The 18,398-nt window shown below is 48.6% G+C and overlaps 1 protein-coding gene across 1 annotated transcript in view; it reads right to left on the bottom strand.

Annotated features, from left to right (window-relative positions):
- itga4 (integrin alpha 4) overlaps positions 1-18,398 on the bottom strand; it is a 205,085-nt gene that overhangs the window by 14,317 nt on the left and 172,370 nt on the right. Inside the window, exons 22-23 of the mRNA XM_084314032.1 lie at positions 9,736-9,825; positions 7,258-7,345 (exon numbers count right to left, since the gene is read on the bottom strand). Coding sequence (XP_084170158.1) covers positions 7,258-7,345; positions 9,736-9,825 — 178 coding nt within the window. The remainder of the gene's footprint in view (positions 1-7,257; positions 7,346-9,735; positions 9,826-18,398) is intronic.

The raw sequence follows: 18,398 nt of genomic DNA, 5'->3' as shown, positions 1-18,398 counted from the left end.
TACTACCACCAACTATGCTAATATGTCTATACTACTACAGTAGAGTATGTACTCAGAGTATAACACTCAAGCTTGACACTGCTAGACAAACAATACTACTTATCCTTGGCTGCTAGATATGTACCACTCCTGTTGTACACAATTTGTACGTTGCTTTGAATGAAAGCGTCAGCTAAATGACCAAATGTATTTAAATATGTAACTCACAAAACATTCCATGGCCCCAAAATCATGTGGGGACCCCAGACCACAGATCAGATCAATCACCATGGTAAGTTAACAGACGAAGAAAGTGCCAACACAGCCCAATGCTGCAGTGCACGGCGGCAGTTTAACAACATTATTATTGCCTTACCTTAGATACGCCACGCCTGCATCCCACAACTTCATCTTTTCCATTCATTCATTCCATGGAGAGGCATTGTTGTTATTGACATCATCTTCATCAATGCCATCACAAGCATAGATATCTATATATATCTATGATCACAAGCCCTGGAAACATCGAATGCCTCTGCCATTTCGCGCGGACTGGTTCATTCATCAGTGGTCTGTTTTGATTTTCACTTCCTGATTTGCGGTTGGAGTCCTGCCCTATCCTGCCTCTGATTGGCCTACCCGTAATGTTTTGGCCTAACCATACCCAATCGTGAGTCGTCATACTCATATCTAAACCAACCAACCAATCATAGTGGGTTTTCTACGGGGTGTTTTTTTTTCTCCTCACAAATCCTTATAGTCTAGACTGTTTCTCCCGATATAGTAGCGTTGTAGCGTTTCCTCGTCGCTACGTCACTACTTCGTTCTATGAATAGCTGCGCTACAGAAAACGCTACATGATTCAAAAGTAGCGACGCTACCATCACGCTACTGAGAAATGTAGTTCTGTTCCGTTAGGGGCTCTGCTTGGCATCACATTGCACTCCCTCGCGTACGTGCACGCGTACTGAATAAAATTCCACAAAATATACCTTTAATACCAGTATTAGTCTGACCACACCCCTCATCAGCTTACCTTCATAAGCAGGTGTGTGGTCACCTGCTCTCCTCCTTCTCGCTTTCACCACAAGGAAGTGCCTCGGTAGTACCCCACTTGACGTGTTGTTAGTTGAAAAGAGTTGTGACTGGTTTACATTGTGCTTAATCTTTTCTTCTCTCACATCTGTTGTACAAGAAAAGGTTGGGTCATAATGTATTCCGCGGAGAGTAGACCCGCTAGACCTACTCTTCACCACCGGTTCTCCATTCCCGCCTCCGTCGTGCGCCTCGGTGCTGGGCTGTTGCCACTCTCGTGGTTGCCGACCCAGCCCGGGAGACTGCCGGTGGATAGTTTTCCTCACCGAAGAGCCGAGGGTTCGGTGCCGTCGCTCCGGCGATGGCCTGATCTCGACTCTGGTTCCTCTGGTTCTGGGGAATCGCCCGTTGGTGAACGGGGGGTTGTTTTGGAGCCAGAGGATTTGCGACGCAAACTTTTCGCGCCTGCTCGCTCGCGTCGCAAGATGGTGGCGTGCAGACGCGAACGGCCTGGGTTTGGGGAGCTGCTGGAGACCAGCGAAGATGCGTCCGGCTCGGGATTTCCGATGGAGACTGAGGACTTCATGGACGAGGCGGACGGATTTTTGTATGAGGGCCCCGTGGAGGAGAGTATCCCTCCTCAGGAGACCCGGGGGGGGGGGGGGAAATGGCTCCATGGGGCGCCCTGTTCGAGGATGTCGAGGAACCACCTTGGCCTCATCGGCAGGATGCCCTACTGTCGGCCACATCGGATTGTGGCTCCTTGACCAGTCGCAGCCTGCTGTATGTGAGGGATGCGGGGTCGGTGGAGGAAGGTTCGCAGGGGGAACTGCGGGCCTTGTTTCCCGAGCTCATGGCGGTAGCCGCCACCGCAAACGGTGTGCCGCTGCCGCTGCCATTGCCTGCACCTGTCCCTGTCCCTGATGACCTCATAGGCCATCCCTGGCAGTGTCCCCCAGTGAGAGGGGTGGACGTTGTCTACCCATTTTTCCCATCGATGGGGGCCTATGTTCGTTCGGGTCAGGCGGTGACCAACATCATGGGACTAACTCCTACCTACGTACCAGTTACGCGGGTAGCGGGGTTGGTCAAAGGTATGGGGGAGGGCGTGCCTCGGCTTGACAGTCCGATGGCCGCGCTCCTCTGTCCGGATATGGTGTGGGAACCACTATGCAAGCCGGTCCTCCAGGGGAAATCGGCTAGGCGATTGGCTTATTGGGGTGACCAGTCATTTATCGCTGGTACACAATCGCTGGCTGCGGCGTCTAACATCGCCCACCTGGCTAGATTTGTATCGGGGATAATGACGGGCGGCACGGATCTGACCGAGGTGAAATGCGATCAGATCACCCAGGCTGCGGGAGCTGTCCTGCACCTTTCCCAGGTGCTGGCCATAGCCATGGGGAAAGTGCGCGCCCTGGCCACCCTGGGCCAGCGTCACCTTTGGCTGGAGCAGGCCCGTGTGCCAGAGAAGAAGAGAGCTCCTCTTCTGACGGCCGCCCTCTCCGACGCTGGCCTGTTCGGGAAGGCCCTGCGGTTGATGACCTCAACATGCAGAGAGATGGCAGAGGAGAGATCCATCCTCCAACCCCATTTTCCGCCTCCTGTCCTTGCCGGTGGAGGCAGAAGGATTCCGCGACGTCGAGCTGTCTCCGTCGCCGCTACCACTGCCTCCGCCGCCGCTGCTGGCCCTGCCAAGAGGGCCAGGGGACGAAACGGCGCTTCTGCCACCGCCGGCCCATCCCAGACCGGAGGAGACGGTAGGGAACGTCGTGTCCAGCAGACTGTAACCTACCGTCCCTCCGGGGCTCCCCGGGGTGGCAAGACTCGAGCGGCGCGAGGTGGCAGACGCCGTTAGGAGTGACTTTTTCCCCTCTGTGTCCCCTCTCCTACACCCTCCCCGGCCCCTCTATGGTTTTGTGCCTTGACACTATTTAGTTATTAAATAAAAAAAGTTCCCCGTTGGAGGGGGACTGTGTTTTGGCCGAACAAACTGTGTGTTTCTTCAAACAAATCATATGGTGGGGTTGTGTATATATGAATCTGCCCTTTTTTACGTTGTGGGATGAGTTGTGTTGTGTTACGAGGTTAAGCAAGGTCTGCAACGTACACTCGGTAATAGGTTCTATTTAGCTTGATGCTCCACATGCAGTTAGAACTGGTGTTATTCCATTGCTTTAACTAAGTATATGTGTTTTCACAATGCTGTGTTGTTTAGTTGCAGTAATACTCGTACGCACACATTTCACGGCCTAGCCGTTTACTCTCGTTCAGCGTTTTTTCCTATGTATGACATAGGCAACGGGTATAGGATTCACGCACAGGCGACTTGTGTTTTGTTGTAAAACCTTTTACACTTTTTGTGGGTAGCGGGCATTGTATTAGCTTCGCTATGCTTTCTACCGGAGGTTTTTCAAGATGGCTACGGTTGTTTTTCTGTGTGTAGGGATAAAGGGTGTGTTTTCGGGAGGGGGTGTCGAATAAACCCCTCCTTTCCCACTTGATTGGTTTAGGGGATTTTTGATCTTTTCTGCTGAGCCAGTCAGGGCCAAGCCAGTGCTTGGCAGGGGGGGGGGGAAGGGGTATTCTACCGACTCCTGTTTCATGACAGGATCCGGTAGGTTTTCCCCGCCCGTTGTAGCGTTGTTGCTATGGCGACGCCTTCCATGAGCTGGTGTCTTAAAGATGTCGAGGTTGGGCGCAGGGCTCACGGTCCTGCTGCGCCCGGTTTTTGTGTCAAACTTGAGTCAATTGGTCACGTGTCTCACAGTTTACATATCTTTTTCTTGACCATGGTCTCGTGTGGGAAGGTGTTTCTGGGAGGGTCTGGTCTTACACTCTGATTAAAAGGAGTGACTGGATTGAAATCATGTGAAAAACAGGGTTTTTTACTCCCAGCTGTGCAGTTGGGTCATACGGGTGATGCCTTTTCTTTATTTTTATAAAGAGTTGAATGTGTCTTTGATGGATTGGAAATGAGAGTCCCTGATGGAAACAAGACTAACGTCTTTCTCAGGTCTGCCTCCCCTTAACCTATTGTGTGTATTGCCGTATTGGGTTGTACCCTTTCTGCAGTCTGTTGGGTAATTTTTTTCATTCATTCATTCATGGAGTTGATTGCATCTCGCCCCTCTTGTCGTTTCCCTGGGCGTCTTGGGGATTCAATATGGTGGTCTAAACGGCCTATTATTGATGTGGGTATGTCCAAACGCACACATAGTGCTAGCTCAGGATGTGCTTTTTGGGCCATTGGCTGACTGGCGCGCCTTGATTGCTTGGGTGAAACAGCGTTTTTATGGAGCAATTGGGATGGGGGTTTTTCCTCTTCCGACACCCTGTGTGGTTGTCGATGGGTTCCCGTTCGTGTCAGGGGATGATGACGGAATGGGTCTGGACATATGGGGAGGGGTCTCACGCCCTAGGGGTGGGCCACCGGGCGCGGTTCATACCGACACGTCTGGGTGGCGCCTTCTTTTTATGTTTGGATCAACACGCATATATGCCCCTTCTCCTGGGGTTGGCAGGTCGGCGTGATTAGGGCACGGGACTGGTTCTGGTCGCGCTGGTCCAGATCAGTTGCACCCGTTGTCCGCTGGGGATGCAGATCTGCTGTTCTGGTACCCTGAGGGACTTGGGGTTTTTTCAGGGGGAAAAATGCTAGGTCGGTCCGGGTGTCACAGGGTTGAGCGTTATGGGACCCTTGTTAGGTGCGTTGTATTCTGCACTGTCGTAATGGCTTACGGCCGTGCCGACCTGTACGCGTCCGATCTCGTCGGATCTCGACCGCTGTGCGGGTTGGTCTTGGTTGGTACTTGGTTGGGTGACCTCCTGGGAATACCGAGTGCGGGGTGCTGGGGCTGGTCTTCCATTTTTACGCTCTTCTCTTGCGCTTGGCGCTGAGGGGCCTGTTGGGGTGGTTTTAACCTCCTCGGGGGACCCTGTGCCCCCCGTATCACCGGGCCCGGTCCGGGGTAATGCTCGTTGACCCGTAGGCCCGGGATAGCCCTGTTGGAAACCGGAACGCGGGCTGCGGCGGTGCCGCAGGTGTGTTTTGGGGTTTCTTTCCTGAGGGGTTATGGGACCAACCATTGCATGCGGTAATGCCTGGGTGGTTGGTTCTCTGGTGTGTTGCTGCAGTGTCAACTCCCGGTTCTCCGGTTGAGGGTGCCCCTGCACGTTCATGACGTCTGCCGATCGTATGGGCTTTTTCTGTGGGCGGCTGTCAGGGGCCGAGTGGTCTAAGGATCCCACTTCTGACATGCTGTTTAAAGGCTTGGTTATGCGACAACGCCAGCATACGCCCCTTCCGCCGGGGCGGCTGTTTCAGCTGTCCTTTCTGGCGCCTGCCTCGTCCGCAGTTTCCAGGCTTGGGTTGACAGCCTGTTGCCTGGTCTTTTTTCCCGGTGCACTGCCTGCTTCCGTTGGTTAACTCTTGTGTGTTATGACCATGCTGTCTGCCTGTTGCAGGGCCTGTGTTCCAGGCGGTGTACTGTTGGGGAGGACAGGGCCCGCTCGGCTGAGGGGCCTTTGTCCGAATACGCTGGCGATGTGGGGGGCCGGGTCACTAGGTGCCCACCTGGTGGGGTCTTGATGCTGGCATCATGGACTTCTCCGGGCCCCCATTCCAGGGAGTCCAGTCCTTTTGGTGGGTCTGGGTCTTCCTTCGCGCTCCGCTGCTACGGCCTTGCCACGGGGTTGGGTTTGCCCTTGATCCCGTGATTCTGGGGGCAGTAACGAGGTTGTTTCCTACGTTCGTTCCCGGGTGGCATGTGGGTTGTGCGTGGGTGTAGTCGTGGGGTCAAGCCACGGTCTGCTCACCCTGTGCGTTGAGTTGCTTGAGTGCCTCTTCGCACGGTCGGGTCCGTCGCCCTCCCGTGAAGCCCCTAATAGGGGGGATGCCCTCCATTAGGGGGGGTCGGGGGGGCTCGGCCCTCCCTGTTCTGATGGTTGTGGGGGGCTGTCAGCGGGGTGTATTTGTCAGCCAGCGGCTCCGCTTGGCCTCCCTGTGTGCAATGTGATGCCAAGCAGAGCCCCTAACGGAACAGAACGTTAGGTTATGGCTATAACCAAGTTCTGTTAGTTAGGGGTGACGCTTGGCATCAGACGACCGCTGCAGCCCTTGACCTCACCTTGTGGTGAAAGCTTGGGTAGGAGGAGAGCAGGTGACCACACACCTGCTTATGAAGGTAAGCTGATGAGGGGTGTGGTCAGACTAATACTGGTATTAAAGGTATATTTTGTGGAATTTTATTCAGTACGCGTGCACGTACGCGAGGGAGTGCAATGTGATGCCAAGCGTCACCCCTAACTAACAGAACTTGGTTATAGCCATAACCTAACGTTAAGCTATGTAGCGTCGCTACTTGTAGCTAGCTACTGCCCATCACTGGAAACCCAGAACAACATTGGCATGGTGTACCTTTCTATGTGTATTCATCCACAATCTATAGCTCAACATGAACAAATTCGCAATTAATCGTAAAGGTAGCAAACAACGTTTATGTTTTCGTTCACTGAGGAACTACACTTCTCTCTGGCGCTGCTGACGACGACAGCACTGAACAACAGGCGTTCTACTGGTAAAGTGTAGTTATTTTTTAACGACAAATTAAAAACCTTATAAGTAACTACCTTTATTTCAACCAAAAATGCTTAAAGGGAACTCATTTTGTGCAAAAATGGAAAGCTTGCCAATGTTCATGAGGCAGAATTGTTACAATAGCCGATAATCCATTTTCCTAATGATAAATCCCTATACGGGTGGGCCGCGTGGGAAACTAAAGTGACGTCAGACTACACCTCCCTATAAGCCAAAGTATCTGACCACCAGATCCAATAACATTTCAGATAAATGCATGGTAAACAGAAAGTGATGTGTTGCCTGTGAACACGGTCTGCTTTGCACCAAACCTGACAAATATGTTTGTTGTACAACTGTGTGATGTGAGGTTGTATTGTATAGTTTAGCTATGTCATGTTAGACCGCTATGTTAGACCGCTAAGTTAAACCGTTATGTTAGTCCGTTATGTTAGACCGTTATGTTAGACCGTTATGTTAGACCGTTATGTTAGACCGTTATGTTAGACCTGTTATGTTAGACCTGTTATGTTAGTCCGTTATGTTAGTCTGTTATGTTAGACCTGTTATGTTAGTCTGTTATGTTATTCCGTTATGTTAGACTGTTATGTTACATTGACATATATATTGACGTATATATTGTTCTACAATTAACATAACATTACCGTATACGTGTAGTTAAACTTCTCATTGTGGCAGTCAACAGGAGTCAAGTCCTCCTCACCAAATACCAACGATGTAGGATTCACAAAACTGAGAGAGAGAGAGAGATAGATAGAGAGAGAGAGAGAGAGAGAGAGAGAGAGAGAGAGAGAGAGAGAGAGAGAGAGAGAGAGAGAGAGAGAGAGAGAGAGAGAGAGAGAGAGAGAGACAGGGAGAGAAAGAGAGACAGTGAGAGGCAAGAAGGAGGGGGGGGGGGAAGAGAGAGATGTAGAACTATAATACAGTTTTTCTCAGTCGCTTTGGTGCATTTCTCACATCATTATTTACATTTGCACAACAGTTAGTGCATTTCTCAAAACAATGAGTACAAACTGCAAAACCTAGTTGATAACCTGCAAAAGCGTGTCACTTGCTCAAAATGGATAGTTCCTTCTTCAAAAGCAAGTATTCATGTCAATGAAAGTGTCAGTGTCATCAAAATGAAAAGTCCTGACACCATTGTTTATGAACAAGATAGTCAAATGGCCTTGTCATGTTTTCATTATGACAGATCACTCTTTTTTCCAATGCAAAAAAGTCAGATCTTGGTGACACTATCTGAAAATGCTCAAGACAGCACTATACACTATTTGCACAGCCATTTGAAATCTACAGTTACACATTACTGTACACACTGTACACATTGTAATATTCCCTCCTTGTTGGTCTGGGACATCAATGGTTGCTCTCTGTCCAATGTGATTTCTTCCACGCCTTCTACCTTTTGCCAGATTGAAACCTGCCTCAATCAATGTATAATGTGGGCAGCGGTTCCCTGGTACACGCTTTATCCCAGAAAAGAGAGAGAGAAAAACTATAAACTTTTCCTGTGTAACATAATGCATTTTGGACAACATATTGTACAGTATGATGAACTGTCATGTAAGTGTACTGCATGGCACTACACAAAGTAACCAGTTTACAGCACTGAACATTAGAGTATGCATAGAACACATAACTGTTTTACTTGTACATACTGGTGACAGGTCTCCTTCACGCTGTTCCGGTCAAATGGCAAATTGTATTACAATTGTTTCATGGTCATTTAATTTCCCCTGAGCACTCTGTCAATTGTAGCGATTGAAACTGATTCAATATTACCAAAGATATTGTGATCCTCTATAACAGGGCTTTGTATCTCTCTCAACCTTATGGCATTGTTTGCAATCACCATTGCACAAAGGGTTTCCTCTTGAGTAAAAAGAGGCCCTCTTCCACCTCTGCGAGGTTGTCTTGCAATCCTATGTGGTGCAGAGTCAAATTAAAGTAATGTACAGCAAACATGAGATATACTGCTTTACAGTAACCCATATTACTGTAGTGTACAATAACAGTGCTTCCCACTTGTAAAATGCTGCAGTACAGTACCATACTGTAAATATGGCAAATCTTTACTGTAACACTACTTTACACTACTGTAAATCTGTGCTGCAGTAAAGCTGTCTAAATGTAAAATGTAAAAAGTGACAAGTTCTTGTCCCACTGCAAGCTTCATGTATGACACAATGGCAGTAGTGCAGTGCAGATTGTTTAGTGCTGAATTACTGTCCAGTATACACACCTGCTCTCCCGACGAAATGTTTGAATACAGTAATTTAATTTACAGTGGTTCTCTCAACATTTGGCTGCACCCTTCGACCAGCCTCAGCCATTGAGGCCATGATTGACAGATTTTGACAACTAGTTCAACATTTTTGTATGTAATGACTCAAGCAATGAAATGAGGACTATTAGTTTAATAGGGAATGACTATTCAGCAGTCATGAGTATAGTTAATTTTGACTGACATGCCATAAACAAATTATAATGTTATAAAACAGCAGAGAATTGTATGAAAGCAATTGATGCATGTCCAAAAACATTTGTAATTTGTTCGGAGGAATGAGAAACTGCTACTATGATGTGCACAAATGACTAAATGTTGTGGAGGTTGAACTAACAGTTATGAGAACTTTAATTCTGAATTGAGAAAAACTGTAATAATAATAATAATACAAAGTTGTGTCACATCCCCAACATTGTAAACTAGAATAATAAGAAGAGGATGAGGCAGAGCCACAACGTTCTAAACTAGAATAATAATACATAATGATATAATATATTCTAGGTTATATAATAATATATGGTAATGATATAATATATTCTAGCTAATATAATATTAAATAATGATATAATATATTCTAGCTAATATAATATATAATAATGAAATAATATATTCTAGCAAATATAATATATTCTAGCTTATATAATATATAATAATGATATAATATACTATATAGCTAATATAACATAATATAATACATTCTAGTTAATATAATAATGATATAATATATTCTATCTTATATAATAATATATATATTATATATTGTAGTTTATATAATAATATATTCTAGCTAATATAATATATTCTAGTTTATATAATATAATTGTATAATAATTACCCGTGGACACTGATGTCGACTCCATATCTGAGAGGCAGTGTCAGAGAGGCTGTATTGTCATGGAGATACGACTCACTTTCAAAGTTGTCTCTGAATAGAGGAGAAAACGAGAGGAAGAGAGGAGAGTTATATATAGTTCTCTTCTACTGTACCAGACCAATATGTAGCAGCTCTGAACTCCAGACCAGAGTGTCTTGTGGGCCTGGTTGGACATAGAGGTGTGTTTCAGCACCGGCACAATGGAGGTGGTTTTGAAGCATGCAGGAACAACCTGAGCTAGTGTCAGAACTTGAAGATGTCAGTCAGGACCTCAATCAGCTGCTCAGCGCAGTTCCTGAGCACACGGCCAGGGATCAGGTCCAGCAGCCATGTGCATTAGTCCTGTTCAGTGCGGTACACGCGTCAGTGGGGGAGAGAGTGAGGGTTGGGCAGTATGCCCGCTTGATGCCCCTTTTCAGGTTAGCCCTGGCTGAACAGTAGGCCCGCTTGATGCCCGTTTTCAGGTTAGCCCTGGCTGACAGTGAACAGTAGGCCCGCTTGATGCCTCTTTTCTGAATCTGGCTCTCTACTGGCTCTGGCTCCCTCTGCCACAGATCCTTATCCGGCCACCTGATTCTGAAGATGTGCCTCAGACACCTGTTAATGAATGTCTGGATCTTCTGCAATGTCTTTTTTGTCATTCTCCATGGATCTGAGCCATAGAGAAGGACGCTTTTAATGTTGGAGTTGAAGATGCGCACCTTTGTTGGTGTAGCTATTTCTCTTGTGGCCCAGATGTCTTCAGGATAATGAAGGCTGCTCTAGCTTTGCCTACCCAACTTGCTTATCAATAATGCTGGCAAGGTAGGGAAGGAGTCGACTTCTTTGATGGGTCTGTCATCTATGGTGACAGGTATGGTGGTCGGGGTGTTAATCCTCATCAGTTTAGTCTTCTCCTTGTTTATCCTGAGGCCTGTTCCAAGGGATGTTGTTGATACAGGGTATCTGCAGGTTTAGCCCAGTCAGATTTAAGGCTTTTTAAGACTTTTTAATGCCACTCAGAATTAAAATTTAATACCAATTTCACAATAACAAAATGGCAAAAATCATGCAACGACACCAATTAGTTTAAATTTAGGGACACATTGGTCCAAAGATGTTTATTAAAACATACCTTGGAAACTTAAAAATCTTGAACTTAAAGGAGTAACTGGATTGGATGAATTTCAACAAAGGAGTGACCAAACATAAATAGCAAATATAGCTATACAAAATATACCAGGGGCCAAGCAGCAAGTGCAACAGCCACATTTCCGTCAGAACACATACTACCATAGGACTTATAAACACATGACTATCACCATAGGACTGATACCTGTGAGAACACATGACTATCACCATAGGACTGATACCTGTCAGAACACATAACTATTACCATAGGACTGATACCTGTCAGAACACATAACTATTACCACCCTCCCCAGGGTATCAAAAAAGTCAACCAACAAACAAGATTCTTGTGCCGGATCTCTGGTAAACAAGAATACCCCGAAGACTCTAACAGCCAGGAGCACTTATTCAAGGGTACTACGACTATGCTTGCACCTCATGGTACCAAAGCACCTCAAAGGCCCTAAAAAACAAGATTACAAACATCACAAAACAAACTGGTCAGACCACTGCTTAACCTACGGGAGGCTACAATTAGAAACTGGGCACCGTAAATGTCCAACCCCCCCCCCCCCCAATGTACAGTCTCCTCCCCATCATATGTATATATTTTCTGTTAGGATCTCTGGGTAACAGTACTGTATGTTTGCATATCGTATATGTCACAAATGTAACACTACAGTACTATATACCTGTATGTCATGTATGTTGAGTATGTCATAAATGTCACTATGAATTGAAAATGGGGGACCCTGATGTAAACAAGACAAACGTCTTTCTCTGTCTGCATCCCCTTAACAATTGTGTGTATTGAGCCATACTGTATTGTACCCATTCTGCAATTCTGTTAATAAAGTCTTTCATTCATTCATCCAGTTTTGTTTTTGTGGTTTGGTTGAATGAATGAATGAATGAATGAATGAATGAATGAATGAATGAACGAAAACTTTGTTTAACAGATTGCAGAATAGGTACAATACAGTACGGCTCAATACACACAATTGTTAAGGGGATGCAGACCAGAGAAAGACGTTTGTCTTGTTTACATCAGGGTCCCCCATTTTCAATTCATAGTGACATTTATGACATACACAACATACATGACATTTATGGCATAGGGACATACAGTATATAGTAATAGTACTGTAACATTTGTGACATATACTGTAACTGAGGGGTTACAAAACCCTGACTGTATTAAAGATTGTGATAGATTAAACCACTGCTAGTTATGTACTTTAATTACTGGCCAGACAGTACATCAAATATAGATGGTGAACACCCACAAGAACACGGCATTGACAAAGAAATAGTATTTGAGGGTAATTTATTATTATTAGGCAACGTTAGGTTACAGAATGAGAATTAGGGTCGCGCTTGTATGGCGAAGAATATACGTAAAGTCAGTCAATAGCATGAGTCACTAAGAATAGCAGGAATCCTACGATGGGTCTAAGTTGACACCACCTGTTGTATAGTAGCAACTATATAGGGCAACACTGGTACCGACTGGAGACAATGGGTTCCCTCCGGGGGTGTAAGGCCTGGAGGGTAGAGGAATGTTCGGGTACTCCGTCTGATTCAATGAGGAATAAAGAGACTCCAGGTACAGGAGTCGGTCCTTGTAAATCCCTTGATCAGCAGCAAAGTAATAATTGTAATCCAAATGCTCGACAGCATTGATGACAGCTAGCCAGCCTCCGTCCACGAGGCCGGCCCGAGTTGTAATCCTCACGAGGTTGAATCCCAAACGATAGTGGAAATCAACGATGCCCTTCTCCGGGTACCACGTTCCAAATCAATATAATCCAACCAGTAATGGTTCTGCAATCGCCGACGCCGATTCTCCTGTGTACATGTCCAACGGTTCTCCGCCTAGGACTCCTCGGGTGTGGGCGACGTATTTAGGCCACACACCCTGGTTAAGTACACTAGCTAAAGACACGACAAACCGCTGGGTAATGCTACACACGAACGAACTGTGGCCGCACAATATACAATAAATGAACGACTATTTACTTCACATTAGATTAAGTCGAACTCAACGTTACTTCATTAAACTCTGACACTTTACCATTCTATTCGCACGCGGTTCTCAATGCTCTGTTAGACGCAAGGTTGCTCACTTCACTGCACGTTGACTCGTGGTGAAGGTGGGTAAGGTACTGAACGAAGACACGAAGCTAAGCTAAAACACGGTGTGCGCACCTTGCGCTGTATTTATACTTAAGTGAATATCTAGTCCCAACCTCAGTCCTTGTCTGGTATCACTACGCTGACTCCGGGCATGTTCCGACATGCCTGCACTTGTCTTTGAACTTGCCGTTGGGGGCTTGCGCGCTGGCGCCTGGGGGCGCTGTCCAATAGGAGAGCGAATATTACTCTGGTTTGAACGCAGGTAAAGGGATATTCCGTGTATATATATAAATAATATACAAAGTATATCAAACAATAAAGGTAGATTCTCAGTTTAATCTGGCCCTTCACAACAGCCGCCTCCTAATTAGTCTGCACCTAATTAGTTAAAGGGAGACAGATTAATAGTCCAGTCAACTGCTCAATGTCTGTTGTGGGGAGTAGGGCAATCTACAAAGTCAGTGGGTCATGATCGTCATCAGGGGGGTCAGGGAGCCAGGTCGGCCATCCTGGGTATACTGGGCTGTGCTCGCCACTTGCGACAATCTAGACGAGTCCGCTGGAAGCGTCGTACTGCTTCTCTTCCTTGCAGTATCCAATAGCGACGTCGGATCTCAGCGAAGACTCTCTCTGCCCCAGCGTGGTGCACATCCTCGTCGTATTTCTTTATGATGAGCTCAGTGACCTTGTGTCGGCTGTTGAGGACTATAGGAAACTTGACGTCATCCGTTAAGTCCGGGGCCCGTCTCAGACGACCACCCACCCTGATGAGGCCATGGGTGTCGCGCTCGGGGGCCAAGTGGAGCAGTCTGCTGTCTGACGGGATTGGCTTTGTTCCCTGCAGGCAGTCTAGCTCGTCGGGGAACGAGTCTCTTTGGGCTCGCTGTAGCAGAAGGAGTTCTGCCTCTGCGTAGTTCGATGCGTTAATGTCGGTAGTGGGGGGGACCTCAGGGTGGTGCCACAGGAATGTCTTTAGCTGCGCACTCTCAAAGGTGAGGCAGTCGTCTATGTTAGGGTCAGTGGGGACTGGGGTGTGCGTCAACCCACAGAACATAGATTTCTTGATCTCTGCCTCCTCTTGACTAGCCTCCCGAGGGGTGGGGGTAGGCCACTCTTCCTCCGGGAGCTTGAGGAACTCAGGACCGTCACTGTAGATATTGTGACGTGTGAGGTCATCTAGGGACATCCCCCGTGTGATGACATCGTCTGGGTTCTGTTTCGTGTCCACGTACCTCCAGCACGCTGATCCTACTAGGTCTTGAATCTCTGTGATTCTGACTCCCACGAAGACCTTGTATCTACAAGAATCGGACTGGATCCATGTGAGTACGGTCATGGAGTCTGACCACAAGATTGTTCTTTGCACCGGGATGGTGAGTTCACGTTGGATTAACGTGGCGAGTTGCGCGCCTACCAGAGCTGCGCAGAGCTCTAGACGCGGGATCGATTGTTGCTTGCGGGGGGCTATCCTTGAGCGAGCCAGGATGAAGGCTGTGTGTATTTCTCCTCCCTCCTCTCGGGCCCGCAAGTAAGCCACCGAACCGTAGGCCACTTCCGAGGCGTCGCTGAAGACGTGCAGGTCCATCTGGCACGTCTCCAGCCGCACTGTGGGTGGGAAGTAGCTTCGGCGTATGTTCACATTTTGGAGCGAGCTGAGTTCTCTCTCCCACTCTCTCCAGGTGGAAGCTAGGTGGTCGGGTATGGGGTCGTCCCAGCCCTGTTCCTTGTCCCACAGCTCTCGTACAATCATTTTCGCCCGAGTGGTGTAAGGTAGGATACACCCCAGCGGGTCGTATTGACTTGCGAGTGTTCTGTATACGCTCCGTCTGGTGGTCGGTAGAGGGGTCGACCTTCCCTGCTCCGTGGTCAGGGGTGTGTATTTGTAATGGAGCGAGTCTGTTTTGAAGCGCCAGACAAGGCCCAATGTCATTTCCTGTGCTTCACCTGGGGTGGTCGCCATCCAGGTCTCGCTGCTTGCTGCCTTTGTCTCTGGGGAGAGGCTGCGAAGTACTTGAGGGTCACTGCTGGCCCACTGCCGGAGATCAAAGCCGCCTTTGATCAGTGAGGTGCGGAGCTTGAGCAGGAGGGCTTCGGCTTCTTCTGGCGTCGAGACGCTTTGCAGACAGTTGTCCACGTAGAAACTCCTCTCTACACTTTGTCTGACCTCCTCGTCAGCTTCAGGGTCTTCTGTCACATGTTTTTGCAGTGCAAACATAGCACAGCATGGGCTGCATGTGGTTCCGAAGGGGAGGACCTCCCATTGGTAGATGGATGGTTGCTCATCTTTGATCCTCTCTCTCCATAGGAACCGCAGCAAGGGCTTGTCCTCCTCCACTAGTCGCACCTGCAGGAACATCCCTTTGATGTCGCCGTTGATGGCCACCTTGTCTTGGCGGAAACGTAGTAGTACGCCGAGGAGAGAGGGGCCGAGTGTCGGGCCGGGCAAGAGTTCTTTATTCAGATTCTGTAGTCCGATCTGGTAGCTGCAGTTGAATACAATGCGATCCTTGCCGTTGTGGTGGACCTTGTGGTGGGGCACGTACCAAGATTCGATCGTCTGGTCGGCCTCTTGAATGTCAATTTTCTTTATGTGTCCCGCTGTGATCAGCTTGTCGATCTCAGCGCGGTACACAGTGGCTTGAGTGGGGTCTTTGGCTAGACGCCGCTCTGTGTTCAGTAGATATCGCTCTGTCGCTTCTTTTGAGGCGTGGAGGGTGGGCATACCCTCTCGCCTCAAGAGTGGAGTTGCGTATCTCATCACTCCATTGACCTCGACTCTCTTTGTCCTCTGCTCGAGGAGGGCTATGGCATAAGTGTCTTCCTTTGAGCGAACGAGTTTCTTTTCATTCTTAAAGGGCATCGCGTCTAGTGTCCATAGCCTCTCGACGTGCTGTAAGAGGGTGGTGTCTTCTTCGTTTATCCTCGTGTAGAGACAGCGAGTGGCTGTCGGTCGGTTGGAAGACCCGGAGAGGGGGCCTTGTAGTGTCCAACCCAGGCGGGTCTCGACCGCTGCTGGACAGCCTCTGGGCCCGATGTGGACCCGGTCCGTTGGGACGATGAGGTGTGCGTGGTCGGATCCTATGAGCAGGGTCGGGGTGGCGTCGTCGATGAGCGGTATAGGTAGTTGACGTAGGTGCACGTATTTCTCCATCAGCTTTGGGATGGGGTAGGTGTACTGTGACAGGCCTATGTCGTGGCTGGTGAAGGCGTTAGTGATGCTATACTGCTTCTCGGGCTGCCCGACCGCTGCTATCGTGAAGGAGACATTTTCACCCTTTATGGTCTTCAGGTCTCTTCTAATGGTACGGATTGTCATTGTTTCTTCGCTCCCCCGCAGACCCAGCCGGGCTGCGGCGGATGCGAGGAGGAGAGTCTTTTCTGACCCATCATCGTCTAGGACGGCGTAAGTGTCCATGACCTTGTCCTCGTAGCTTAAGATCACTCGGACCACCTTCAAGAGCACTCGGGAGCTCCCGCTCTTCGCAGGGTCTATGTACATGACGTTCACTCTCGAGCTGCTTGGGGGTACAGGTTTCTTCTCGTTACTGTCGTGTAGGACCTCCAAGTGGGCGCCGTCGCACTTGCTGCATCTTTTCTTTAGGCGGCACTCAGCTGCCATATGGCTGCGCGCGCAGCGGAAGCAGCGGCGGTTGGCTTTGATCCACTGACTCACCTCGTCAGCGGTCAGCTTCTTGAAGGTGTCACATTGAGACAGCCAATGTTCATTTTCACAGTACTGGCATACAATCTTCCACTTCCCCTTGGTCTGGGGGGTGCGGTGGTTCTTGTGCTGCGGCACTGACTCGGCCTGGTGCATAACGGTCAGTGACAGGCGGTTATCGTTGGACCTCCGAGGTCCATCTCTTGGGCTAGATCCACTCCACACGAATGTGTCCAGTCGTAGGCTGTTGTTCGCGCTCGCTCATCTCTTGAGCCTGGAGGCGCTCTCGTTCCACGGCAGAGTGTTCGCGCTCACTTAATTGTTGCGCCCGGAGGCGCTCTCGTTCCACGGCAGAGTGTTTGCGCTCACTAAGGGCTTGCGCTTGGAGTTGCGCGTGGAGGCGCTCTCTTTCCGTGGCAGAGTGTTCGCGCTCACTAAGCGTCTTTGCTTGAAGCCAGTCGCGCTCACCCTGGAGTCGGTCTCTTTCGGTTGAGGCTGTCAGCGTGGCGATCAAGGATTGCGCCAGTCTCTGGTCCGCCTCGCTGGGGGATGACACTGACGGAGTTGATCGGGTGCTGACAGGGCTTGTTGGAGATCTGTTCTCCTGGCGCACTCCGAGGTCTATCTCCTGGGCGCGGTTCTCTTCTCTTGGTTGTGTGTCGGGTTCTATCCCTGGAGCGCGTTCTTTATCCTGGAGCGCTCCGGGGTCTATCCCGGTGACGCTGTCTGGAGGTATAGTCACGTCATGTCCCACCTGGTCCCCCCGTGAGCTGAGTCAGTTTCGTTTGAACCCACTGGGGTCTCTACTGGCAGGGTCGCCAAGTCGATAGGATTGGACATGCTTAAACTATCCGATTTATCCGTATTTAACGTCTGTTTAGATAAGCTAGGGGGTAGAACGAAAGCGAATTCCTCCAGATATGGAGGTAGCTGACGTTTGCGCTGCGGGCGTTCTAGCTTAGGGGAGCCGCTTGGGGAGTGTTCACCGCTGGCCATGTCAATATTAATATTATATTAAATATTACACTGATACCATCCGGCTCGAAGGACCAATTGTAACTGAGGGGTTACAAAACCCTGACTGTATTAAAGATTGTGATAGATTAAACCACTGCTAGTTATGTACTTTAATTACTGGCCAGACAGTACATCAAATATAGATGGTGAACACCCACAAGAACACGGCATTGACAAAGAAATAGTATTTGAGGGTAATTTATTATTATTAGGCAACGTTAGGTTACAGAATGAGAATTAGGGTCGCGCTTGTATGGCGAAGAATATACGTAAAGTCAGTCAATAGCATGAGTCACTAAGAATAGCAGGAATCCTACGATGGGTCTAAGTTGACACCACCTGTCGTATAGTAGCAACTATATAGGGCAACACTGGTACCGACTGGAGACAATGGGTTCCCTCCGGGGGTGTAAGGCCTGGAGGGTAGAGGAATGTTCGGGTACTCCGTCTGATTCAATGAGGAATAAAGAGACTCCAGGTACAGGAGTCGGTCCTTGTAAATCCCTTGATCAGCAGCAAAGTAATAATTGTAATCCAAATGCTCGACAGCATTGATGACAGCTAGCCAGCCTCCGTCCACGAGGCCGGCCCGAGTTGTAATCCTCACGAGGTTGAATCCCAAACGATAGTGGAAATCAACGATGCTCTTCTCCGGGTACCACGTTCCAAATCAATATAATCCAACCAGTAATGGTTCTGC

The sequence above is a fragment of the Notolepis coatsorum genome (assembly GCF_963971535.1).
Source record: "Notolepis coatsorum genome assembly, chromosome: 5".
Taxonomy (NCBI): domain Eukaryota; kingdom Metazoa; phylum Chordata; class Actinopteri; order Aulopiformes; family Paralepididae; genus Notolepis; species Notolepis coatsorum.
This window is presented reverse-complemented; position numbering and strand designations above follow the sequence as displayed.